This window comes from Xyrauchen texanus, chromosome 14 (assembly GCF_025860055.1).
Source record: "Xyrauchen texanus isolate HMW12.3.18 chromosome 14, RBS_HiC_50CHRs, whole genome shotgun sequence".
Classification (NCBI taxonomy): domain Eukaryota; kingdom Metazoa; phylum Chordata; class Actinopteri; order Cypriniformes; family Catostomidae; genus Xyrauchen; species Xyrauchen texanus.
In genome coordinates, this window is record NC_068289.1 from 32968195 (window position 1) to 32980937 (window position 12743).

At 41.0% G+C, this 12743-nt stretch overlaps 1 protein-coding gene across 3 annotated transcripts in view; it reads right to left on the bottom strand.

Annotated features, from left to right (window-relative positions):
• The window catches only part of ncam2 (neural cell adhesion molecule 2), a 399400-nt gene that overhangs the window by 139399 nt on the left and 247258 nt on the right, over positions 1-12743 (bottom strand). For all 3 annotated transcript variants that reach the window (XM_052141957.1, XM_052141956.1, XM_052141958.1), the window contains exon 5: positions 12299-12433. In XM_052141957.1, coding sequence (XP_051997917.1) covers positions 12299-12433 — 135 coding nt within the window. The remainder of the gene's footprint in view (positions 1-12298; positions 12434-12743) is intronic.

The window sequence follows — 12743 nt, forward strand, 5'->3', positions numbered from 1 at the left end:
ATACTGATAAGTAAACATCTACAATTCAAATGTCTCAAACAGATTAAAGATAAAGTTGATTAAAGGTTATAGCAGAAATTCAGGGGCAAAGGTTGATTTTGGCTAATATTTACACACCTAACGCTGATGATCAGGGCTTTTTTATTGATTTTGAAGATATAATGCAAGCTGCTGGCACCCCCTATGATATAATATTGAGAGGAGACTTGAATCTTTTGATGTACTCAGTCTTTGATCATAGTGAAGCAAATGTGTGTAAGCCACCTAGAGCAAAATTGATGCTTCATAGGATGTGTAAAATTCTTAGTCTCACAGATATTTGGAGACAATTGAGTCCATCTGGTGGGGACTGGTGTTGTCCAAAATACGGGTACTCCAGTACCAAGTCGGTACTCAAACAAAAAATAATTTACGATACCAGAATTTCTGGAGGTACCGGGGTACCGAGTCTACCCGGTACCCATGCAGAGTTGGGAACTTTCGAACGCTCACAACAAGCAAAAGATGATGACAAGCAAAGCTGCTGCAGAGTCTCAACTGAATCTTGTCGAAAAGTGGAAAAAGCCAGGTTTGGAAATTCATAGGTTAGGGAAACCTAACCAAAACCTATTTGTAAATGCTGCTTTCACAATTTTCTGACGAAAGGAGGAAACACATAAAACTTAATAATGCATATGAAAGACAGACACCCGAATTTATTCAAGCAACTAAAGCAGGTGAGTTTAAAAGCATATTATCATTTGCATACGGGCTGAAATGTTTAGGCGACATTATCGGCATCGTTGAAAATACAAAATTGACGAGAAAAATGTTCGTTGTTGAATAGTCAATTGATCTACGTAACATGAAATCACAATAAACTGTAACAATTTTTTTATATCCAAATCCCTCATTTCAATTGTTGTTGGTTGCTCTCATTTTTGTCTCAGATCACAACCTGGTGAGTTTAGAGGTTTTGCCACATATGGAGAAAATTAAATCTTATATTTGGTGCTTTAATGTATTCCTTTTGCAAAATCCTGATTTCCTACAAATGTTAAAAGCTGAAATCAATGTTTATATGGAGACCAACTGGTCCTCAGTATCCTCTGTGGGCGTGGCTTGGGAGGCACTTAAAGCAGTTTTTAGAGGTCTGATCATACAGTATATTCCTCATTCATCAAAAAATCCAAAGCACGATAACTTGAGGAGTTGGAAGGGAATATTAAAAGTGCAGAGGCAGATCTGACATCATACTTGATGCTGAAAAGGCGTTTGATATGGTATAATGGGATTATCTTTTTAAGATTTTGGAAATATACGGGTTTGAGGATACTTTTATTGGATGGATCAAGTTACTTTATAGACACCCTGTAATGGCAGTACAAACAAATGTATTAATTTCAGATTATTTTACACTGGATAGGGGCACCCGGTAGGGTTGCTTTATTGTTCTATCTTGCCCTGTATCCATTGGCATCCGCTATAAGAAAGGAGGATGATATTCCAGGGGTGGTGGCCAGAGGTGTGGCAAATAAGCTTTTGCTTTATGCAGATTATATTTCTTTATTAGTCTCTAACCCTATTAGATCTAATCCTTGACTCCATAGAATTATTAATTCCTTTTCTAAGTTCTCGGGATACATAGTCAATTGGTCTAAATCCAAAGCTTTGGCTCTGACAGCGTACTGCCCAGTAACAGCCCAGTAACAACCGGGTGCCTTCCAGTGGCCCAAACAGGGCATAAAGTATTTGGGCATTTTATTTCCAGTAAACTTGTCTTATTTAATTAGAGTTAATTTTATCCCTTAATAAAAAGGTTTTCAAGTGATGTGGGTAGGCGGGCTTCATTACATTTATCTATGATTGGGAATGTTAATGTTATTAAAATAAATTGTAGTCCACAATTTAACTATCTGTTACAATATCTCCCTGTAGATGTCCCCCTCACTTCAAGCAATTTGATAGCATAGCAAAGTACTTCATTTGGAATGGTAAATGGTAATTGAAAAAGTTGGTCTAGGCCTACCCAATATTCTGTTTTATTATTATTTTGGTCTCAGACATTTGGCTCTCTGGTCACTTCCACCTGAGAGAGCCCCTCCCTGGTTTTGTATTGAACAGGATGTTATTGCCCCTCTTTTGCCATTGCAAAGCCTGTCTATCAAACTAATCAGAAAAGTTAAATTACACTTCGTTATCTCACATTTACAGTCAGTAATTTTGTGTGTGTACAGTCAGTATTTGTCACTCTAGTTCTTTTTAAGAGCAATTCTTATGCAATGCAAGTTACAGACAAATCATGTATTTGTTTTACGGAGTGGTGCTTATACTTTCAACTCGTTCGAAGAGAGATTAATTTATATTTAAGTGGCAGCTTCACTGTGGCGGTTTAAAAAACAACGTAATTTGATCAGAGCAGATTTTTGTGTCAGTTTCTGGTTACATAGCAGGGTCTATACACAGATTTACTGCATTTTCTAGCGTGATCAATTTACACTCCAGTTCAAAATTACACATGGACAATGATGCACATTCTAACATGAGTCATTTTCAAATTCGCTCAGCAAGCAGGCACAAAAAATGCGTACATCACTTCTCCAATAAATCTAGCTATAAAATAAGGCCATTTAGGAAGAGGTAGAGGAATGTCACTCTTCTCTTTACCCTTACTGCCCTGTGAGGAGATTTCTTCATCCTGGCAGGGGGAAATTTTAAGATCCTTTCATTGAGTTTTCACTTTAACTGGAACTTTATTCCATAAATTGTGACTGTGTTGGTTTCATCAGAGAGATAAATTCAATTCATGTGCCCTTTCATGAGCACTGACTGTAACATTAGACCTTTCACTCATAACAGGAATGCAAATATGAGCTCTTGCTTTTTCGTTGTTATAGCAACAAGCTGGCGCACAATACATATGTCATTTAACGCACATTGTAATCAAATTTCATTATTTTCTGATTTGTTATCTGGATCCAAAGAAAAGAATGACTATATGGTTAAAGAGCAACATGCAGGTTGAATTTATAACTGAATTAATACTTTATATTGTCTGCAGAGGTCTTTTAAAAACACATATGTAGAAATTACTAATGAAATCTCATTTGATGTAGAGATTTTGATGAAAATGTGCTAGGCTCTGGAATACGCCTTTCCCGCTATAGCAACGCGTCATATGACGTAGGGCAAGGCAAATAAAAGAGCTTGCGGTCAGCTCTCTCATTGTTGGGTGTTGATGTAGTTAGAGCAGTAGTGAGAGACAGAAAGTTTTAGATCGAGTTTTAGAGAAGCCATAATGGTAAATTATTGTGTTTGTGCTGGTTGCACTAATTCCAGCCTGTCAGGACATCGTGTCCATCATTTTCCTTCTAGGAAAAACAAGGCTTTTCGGTCTTGGGTGCGTTTTGTGCAGGTGAAGAGAGCAGACTTCACTGCCGCGTCTGTTACCACACACTCGGTCGCTTGTGGCGCACATTTCACTCCGAGAATTATCGACCTGGAGATTTGTTGGAGTCTCGGATGGGATTTCGGAGTAAGGACCACGTGAGGCTGATTACTGATGCTGTTCCCTCAGTGCACTCGATGGAATCAAGTCCACCGCCAAAGTTTACACCGGATTTTGGCGCTGGCGGACTGGAGGACCAAGTGCTAACGTTAGCAGACATTCTGTGCAATGAAAACGAGCACTTAGCAGAGTAAGTCTTACTTTTAATTTTTTTAACTCTTAATTTGTGTATTTCGTAATAATAATAGTATAATATTTTTATATAATATATTTTTTATAATATTAAATATTTAATATTTAGTATAATAATACAGAGAGAGGGAGAGAGACTGAGCTTTAGGACAGGTTGTCGTAACGTAATTGTCTGCCTTCTCAAATGAATTTAGTAGTTTGCACAATGCTATAGCTATTGGCAGGAAGCTAGCCCAACTCTCCCGTTTCCCCCGCATTTCAATTCAAACTGTTCTCCTGCCGCCCTCCCGTCTGATTTTGTATCCCCCTGATCTCCCCCTGGCTTCTATCTCGCCTAGGAGGCTCATAATTATAGGCCTGTGGGCCATCATAGGCATGTTCGTCCACACCGGAGAACTCTGTTTCTTCATTCGCATCCATTGTAACCTGAGCTTGAACTTGACCAGACTCCCTCGGCCATCGTCACTTCCGGTTAGTGCTTTATAGACGCGGAAGTTATTTTATCACAATTTATCTCAAAATATCGTTAATGGCTAAATATATATTACTCCAGTTCAGAAAATCTAGTTGTTTTATCATCAACATACACTATGCTATATAGGGGTGTCCAACCTGCATGTTGCTCTTTAAAATATAAACAACTCGTTTAGAATCTTCCCGCATTCTCCACCAGTAATATGTTGGAAATTAGCAACTTTGTGGAAGGGTATATTTACAACTGCCAGCATTCTTTACCAATAGTATGTAGGGAATTATATAAAATTCAGCACAAAGACTGAGTGATTTGCAATATGCTCACAATTTAAATTAAACTGCCCACATATCTTCAGAAGAAATATGTAGGATTTTATATGTAAATAATTAGTTTAAGTATCCTGTCCGAGTTCGACCACCATTATATGAAGGACAAATTACAAATTATTAGGTATGTAATTAAATATGTAATACAACAGTCTTTGTGTATCTGCTCACAATTGATATGCAAGTAATTTTAGCTCAAAAAGGCAATTATGACTAAATATTGAAACAATTAAGGTTTACTTAATCACTTGGTTACACTAAGTTGATATGACACCTCTGTTAACTCTTTAGAGTAATACTATTCTCATAGCAATTGAAAATAATATCACACATATGTTGAAATATTGTTCGAGCACAGAGCATAAATCTTAAGAACCAATTGATGAGATTAATAAAAAAAATACCACAAATTATCTTTGAATACAAACAAGACTTTATTACTAATCTACAACATAAAACTAAACTAATACACATAGACAATCATAAAAACAGGTTGATGAGTGAGCTGTAACAAAGTGAATGGAAATGATCTGTAACAGAAAACCATGTCAATAGACCATGCCCTGAACCATCTATACTTCCATTTAGTATACCTCGATTAGTAATTGGGTTACTTGAAATATTTAAATAAAACACCAGCATTTTCTAGCAAAAGTCTGGCGGTGAATTTGTGTTCTGCTGCATTTTGCTGCATTGTTTTGGTTCTTTGGCTGGGTCAGATCCAGTGACAGTCTGTTCAGTCTCTGTCTTGGATGATTATTAGCATGTGGTGGTCATGCTTCCACAGAAAATGTCTTGTGCTCCTTTATTAGACTATTTTTAAGTGTAGAAAATTGTCTATATCGCAGGACAAAGACTGGTTTAGTTCTGAGTGGGTTTTTGGGTGAAGGATGTTCCTTCAGCTGAGAGGGTTAAATCGTTCTTTTGTTCTGGAAGAGAGTTGACACTTAACAGAGCAGCTTTTATGGATTATTTTCAGGCCTCTTTAGCTCATTTATGCCTAGTTTTGGTAGACTTTGGTGGTCCGCAGGGCAGTCTTTCGGGTGGCCTCTCTGTATAATTTCTCTTACTCTTCTGTTTATGAGCTCATCAGATCTTTTATGGCTCATAACTGTATATAAGTTATACTCTATTTTAAAATGCTATTTTTTAGATAATGCTTGCCTGTATAACTTCAACTTATCTACTTATCTTGTGGCTATAGCTTCCCTAACATGTGCGCATGCATGCACAGTTTGTCATGCAATGAAATGGCTAATGTGAGACACAATTGGGCATTAAGACATCAAATTGGGTCAGCTAAACATCTTACAAAGAGTGAATTGAATTTTATCATCAACAACTGCATCTTGGATTCCAAGATGGCGGCGCGGTAGCACGCAGCGGCCACTCCGGATCCACAATGGTGCTATTTTTGTTAAAAAAGCCCGACTTTTGCAACACATGGACATCGGAGCAACCGGTGTTCGTGTCTACCATCACCAGACACTACTGAAATATAAGACTCATGCAAAAACCAAGCTGCATGATGACCTGCAGGAGGCGCTACGCATACTCGGCTTGCTGTGGAGACTAGGCCTCCAGCCCTCGGCGTCGCCTGATGCCGGTGGCGGGGGAGAGGACGTCGTAAGCGGTGTCGCGAAAGCGAAGCGCGAAAGAGGGCGGGGTCCATGCTAGGCTAAAAACAAACCCTAGCCGGCCGGCTCTCCCGTCTATCCTGCTCTCAAATGTTTGCTCCCTGGACAATAAACTGGACTATATCCGACTCCAGCAGGCTACGCAGCGTGAGTTTAGAGACTGCTGCGTCTTTGTTTTCACGGAGACGTGGCTCAGCGACAGAGTTCGGATGCCGCCATTCAGCTAGACGGGCTCGCCTCGTTTCGTGCCGACAGAAATACAGCTCTCTGCGGTAAGACTCGCGGTGGTGGCTTGTGTGTTTACATCAACACGGAATGGTGCAAGAACTCTATGCTAGTCTCTAGTTACTGTTCATCGCTGTTGGAGCTTGTGACTGTTAGATGCAGACCTTTTTATCTACCACGGAATTCACCACTGTTTGCATAACCGAGTTTACATTCCCCAGCGCTAACGCTAAGGAAGCGCTCTGTGAACTGTATGGGGCTATGAGCTGAACTGCAGAACGCTCACCCCGACGGACTGTTTATTGTCGCGGAGATTTCAACCATGCAAATCTCAAGACAGTGCTCCCTAAATTCCATCAGTATGAGGACTTTTCAACGAGAGGGGCTAACGCTTGATCTCGTTTACACAAACATCCCAGGCGCTGCAGGCGGAGCCCCGCCCCACCTCGGCTACTCAGACCACATCTCTGTTATGTTAATTCCAGCATACAGACCGGCTCGTCAGACGCACAAAACCGCTTCAGAAGCAGGTGAAAACCTGGCCAGCAGGAGCCATCTCTGCTCTTCAGGACTGTTTTGAGTGTACTGACTGGCACATGTTCAGGGAGGCTGCAACATATGGCGATTCTACCAACTTGGAGGAATACACAGCATCAGTGACCAGCTACATCAGCAAGTGCATTGATGATGTCACTTTCTCCAAGACCATCACCACACGCTCCAACCAGAAGCCGTGGATGACTGCGGAGGTGCGCACGCTGCTGAGGTCCCGAGACTCCGCCTTCAGAGCAGGCGATAAGGCAGCCCTAAGAACAGCTAGGGCCAAACTGTCACGGGCAATCAGAGAGGCAAAGCGTGCACACGCCCAGAGAATCCACAGTCACTTCCAGGACAGCGGTGACACGTGGCGCATGTGGCAGGGCATCCAGGCCATCACCAACTACAGGACAACATCAGGTGCCTGTGACAAAGATGCCTCCCTTCCAGATGCGCTGAACGACTTCTACGCTCGGTTTGAAGTGCAGAACGACGTGATGGCGAGGAAGTCCACCCCTCCTCCCAACGACCAGGTGCTCTGTCTTACCACGGCAGATGTGAGGAAAACTCTACGTAGAGTCAACCCACGGAAGGCTGCTGGACCAGACAACATTCCTGGCATGTGCAGACCAGCTAGCAGATGTTCTTACCGACATCTTCAACATCTCTCTGAGCAGCGCCGTCGTTCCAACGTGCTTCAAGGCCACCACCATCATCCCCATGCCAAAGAAGTCTTCAGTGTCCTGCCTCAACGACTACCGTCCCGTCGCACTTACACCCATCATCATGAAGTGCTTCGAGAGGCTTGTCATGAGGCAGATTAAGACCCAGCTGCCCCCTCACTAGACCCACTGCAGTTTGCGTGATCGTTCAAACCGTTCAACGGACGATGCCATCACCACAACCCTCCATCTGGCCCTCACCCACCTAGACAATAAGGACTCATACGTTCGAATGCTGTTCATAGATTTCAGCTCAGCATTCAACACAATCATTCCCCAGCACCTGATTGGAAAGCTGAACCTGCTGGGCCTGGACACCTCCCTCTGCAACTGGATTCTGGACTTCCTGACTGGGAGACCTCAGTCAGTCCGGATCGGGAACAGCATCTCCACCACCACCACACTGAGCACTGGGGCCCCCAGGGCTGTGTGCTCAGTCCACTGCTGTTCACTCTGCTGACTCACGACTGTGCAGCAATGCACAGCTCGAATCACATCATCAAGTTCGCCGATGACACGACCGTGGTGGGTCTCATCAGCAAGAACAACGAGTCAGCATACAGAGAGGAGGTGCAGCGGCTGACGAACTGGTGTAGAGCCAACAACCTGTCCCTGAATGTCGACAAAACAAAAGAGATGGTTGTTGACTTTAGGAGAGCACAAGGTGAACACACTCGCTGAACATCGACGGCTCCTCTGTGGAGATCGTCAAAGCACCAAATTCCTTGGTGTTCACTTGGCGGAGAACCTCACCTGGTCCCTCAACACCAGCTCTATCACCAAGAAAGCCCAGCAGCGTCTCTACTTTCTTCGAAGGCTGAGGAAAGCACATCTCCCAACCCCCATCCTCACTACATTCTATCGAGGGACTATTGAGAGCATCCTGAGCAGCTGCATCACTGCCTGGTTTGGGACTTGCACCGCTTCGGACCGCAAAGCCCTGCAGAGGATAGTGAGGACAGCTGAGAAGATCATTGGGGTCTCTCTTCCCTCCATCAAAGACATTTACAAAAAACACTGTATCCATAGAAGCAACCAGCATTGTGGACTGACACCACACACCCCTCACACAAACTCTTTACCCTCCTCCCGTCTGGCAAGAGGTACCGAAGCATTCGGGCCCTCACGGCCAGACTGTGTAACAGCTTCTTCCCCAAGCCATCAGACTCCTCAATACTCAGAGACTGGTTTGACACACACGTGTCCTGAGTTGCACTTTAATTACTGTCACTTTATAACTGTCTGCTACCTCAATAACTGCTATGTGCATAGAACATTATCTCATAGTATGTTATGTTTACATTTTTAGAAACTGTCATCTTTTTGCACTACTGAGTACTGGTCGGCGCTGCACTGTCTATTGTCCTGTTCATTGTCAGTAATTTGTTGTACTGTCCTGTACTTTTTGCACATGTTTGCACGTGCACTTTATATAGGTATATATATATATATATAGGTAGTTTATATAGGTATTTTATTTCGTTGTGTAGTCTCACGGGGTCCTATGTTGGTCCTTTGTTGTTTTTATGTAGCACCATGGTCCTGGAGGAACGTTGTCTCGTTTTGCTGTGTACTGTACTAACTGTATATGGTTGAAACGACAATAAAAACCACTTGACTTGACTTGCAAGCTTTCAAAGGCTTGATCATTCTGGTACAAAAAAGAATACACTGTAGGAAAAATAATCACAAATGAGATATAATTAATGGCAGTTGTTCCTTGGTGAGAGCAGACTTTTGTTTACATTTCCTGCTTCTCCAAAGAAAAAAAAAAACCTAACAGGGAGCTCAACAGTGCCCCAATTTGTTCTTAGATTTTCCAAGAAACCAAAGCTGCAATTAAAGTCAGAGATTTCAATATGCATTCAAACATCTCATAATTCTCAAATGCCAAAAACAAAATGATCTTTGCTATGCGATCCATATGCATTTTATACCTCTATACTCTTATTGGCAGCAATGAAACATATCTGTGAACTCAATTACCTTAAAGTCATAAGTGAGCTATGAAAGTGCAACCTTTGAGCAATACAAATTTCCTCTGGCACAAAATGTCACTGATAAATCAAAATAGACTTCATGGCTAAAAGTATGTGTGTACCTGAACAGCACAATTGTAACGTTGTAGCTGGCAATGGCAATGATGATGACGATGACGTGAAGATGAAGAACCCAAGTGCAGTTTATTGAAATTTTTGAAATCCAAAACCCTAAATATAGACATAAACTAAACTAAACATAAACAATTAACCTGAACATAAACTTGACTAAACTAGACTTAGCAAACAAGGTTACATCAACATTCAATACTTGACAAGGGACAATGGAAAACATGAGGGCTTAACTACACAGACATGGATAACAAGACAACCAATGAACAGACAGAACTATAAACAAGATAACAAGACTAATAAACTTAAACCAATGACAACATAGAACAGATAAGACAATAAACCAATGAAAACAAGACACATGAACATGGAGGGAAACATAAAATCACATGACAAGTGAACCACATGGCATGAAACAGGAACTAGAATTTCAAAATAAAACACATGAAAACAAAACATGAACAAAAACACATCTAAACATGACAACATCCATATGTGCTTGTTAAACATTTCATTAACAAACCATGGGCATTAATTAGGGGTTGGTCCTCCATCTGTGGCTATAAAAGCTTCCATTCTTCTGGGAAAGCTTTCCACTAGATGCTGCAACACGGCTATGGGAATTTTCTCCCATTCAGACACAAGAACATCCATGAGGTCATGCACTGTTGTAAAGCGGAAGGGCCTGGCTCAACATTGGCATTCCAGTTCATCCAAAAGGTGTGAAATAAGCTTCAGGCCTGGGCTTTGTGCAGGCCACAAGTTTTTCCACACCAGACTCAGTTAGAACCACTTCTGTCAAATTAATATTACTTTAATACTTGACTTGACTTAAGACTTTATTACAATTCAAGCATCTGCTGGTGTTGACAGTATAGTTCTGTTCTGGGCAAACTCCCCACCCATCCATGCAGCCAAGTATGGATGAAACATGGAGAGAAGTGAATAAACACCCCAGGAGTAACAGAACAGATCCATCAGATTTATATTACAACATTGTACGATTTTCGCATTTCTGACAGTGCAATATGGTACAATAGATCATTTGCATAATATTGATTTAATAGACACTGGATAGAACTCCAAATATAACAAGTTGGCAAATCTAGAAGAAGTCGCAAACACATTGAAGATAAACTTACAATTGATTGTTGAATCATACAAGAGGTAGAACTGGGGGACAGAGGAGGGTTTTAAGAGGTGTTTGCATCCAAAGCAGCTGAGAGAATGAACGAAGGGAGGACTTAAAAATAACCACTTTGATTGAAGACTGAATTATATTGGCAGATGTCATGATCAGCTGAGCATCAGCTGATTGCAAGCTTGACTAACTTGACTGCATTAAATAAAGTTATGCTTGATTTCTTTATGGTTCTCACTTTGTGCACAAAGGGGCTTTGGTACACTCCATTCTACATTATGATTTGATTTTATGAACCTATTAGTAATGGGTAGCTTAAATAGACAAATCCATTAACTATGAGGGTGTGTCCACATACTTTTGGCCTTAAAGTGCCCTCATATTCATTCTATAGTTTTCACAAGAACAACTGGGATATAGAATAAAGCCACACCATTACAGATATCACATAGACTCTGTTTAGTATGTGTCATGGGTATATGCTAAACAAATTCATTTCAAAGTGCCAAGAGACTTTTCATCCGACAACATACCAGCTAACCCAGATAACTTTGTAATGATCAAAACCTCTCTTAGACGACAAAGACATGTTAATTTTGCATTCCATATCTAACACTAGTGGCCAGGGGCTTTTAAGCAGCCCCACAGAGTGACATTTGTTTAATGTTGGGCTCTGATATTTGTTGTCATGTCGACTGGATTATCAGTCATGCCTCGTCGAGCACCATGATTAGATCAGCAAGGAAAATTTCAGAAGTAAACTGAGGAGACACCCGTTTATGTCCAGCGATTACCACATTAGACAAGGACAACACACAAGGCTAATGACATTGAGATAATAAGATATTTACAGCTTTCACGTGAAGGACAGGGCTGGTCAATGAAAATACTGTTGTCTATTTCAACAATAAGTTCAATATAGTCTCTTCTTTTATCTGTCTGTTTGATCAATATCATGAAGAGTAATAAAGTACTGTGAAAAGACCAGCTTAGACAAACTTGATGCTGGTCCAAGCCGGTATATGCTGATTTAGTATTGGTCTAAATGGTGGACCAGCAAAGCTATGTTGTTCACCAAGGAAACTTATTTTTGGTGATGGTGTATGACAAAGGTGGTCATGCTGGTTCATCTAGTTAAGAAGACTAGTGAAGACACCAGCATCCAAAATACAATATGTCCTGATGATCAGAAGTGTCAAACACATTTAAAAGTGCCTGCACAGATTTTTAATGCAATGCGACCCTTTGTTGTTTTCATCACCCGTTTCATCACCGTGGGTCAGGCAAAGTAATTAAACTTTTTGAGCTGAAGAAAGAGCATTTGAACTCAATGTACTTGATGTCAATATGAACTCAATGTCACTAAACATAAAACTTCAATGCTGTTCCTTACATTCATGAGTATATATCTCTGCCAAAGGGACTTGACAGCTCTCCAAACTTACCGTTAACCACTAAGATGATGTCCCGGAAGTCAATCTCTCCCCTGGCCTCGACTCTGGCTTCACAGCGATACACTCCTTCATCTGCTTTAGTCACTCTCTGGATTTGCAAATTGTTGTTTTGTAGAAGCTGAAACTCTGGAGGGCCAAAGATCATTTGATGACTTTAATCACAGGCTAATTTTGCCTTAAAAATAAAACCTATATTTTTCACTGGCTGAAATCCCATTTACATGATGTTAACACGTGATAACTTGTCAACACTGAGCTCACCTTTGAAAGGGAGTAATAGCGCCAGTTTGTGACATTTGCTGTGTGATAGGAAATATTTGTAAAAATCTTACAGCCGAATAAAAGTCCAAAAGAGCCTTTAGAGCAGTGTCCTAACCAGAGGTGATCGGATAAAAAGACAATAAGCAATAAAAACCTCTTCCATGTATATCTGAGT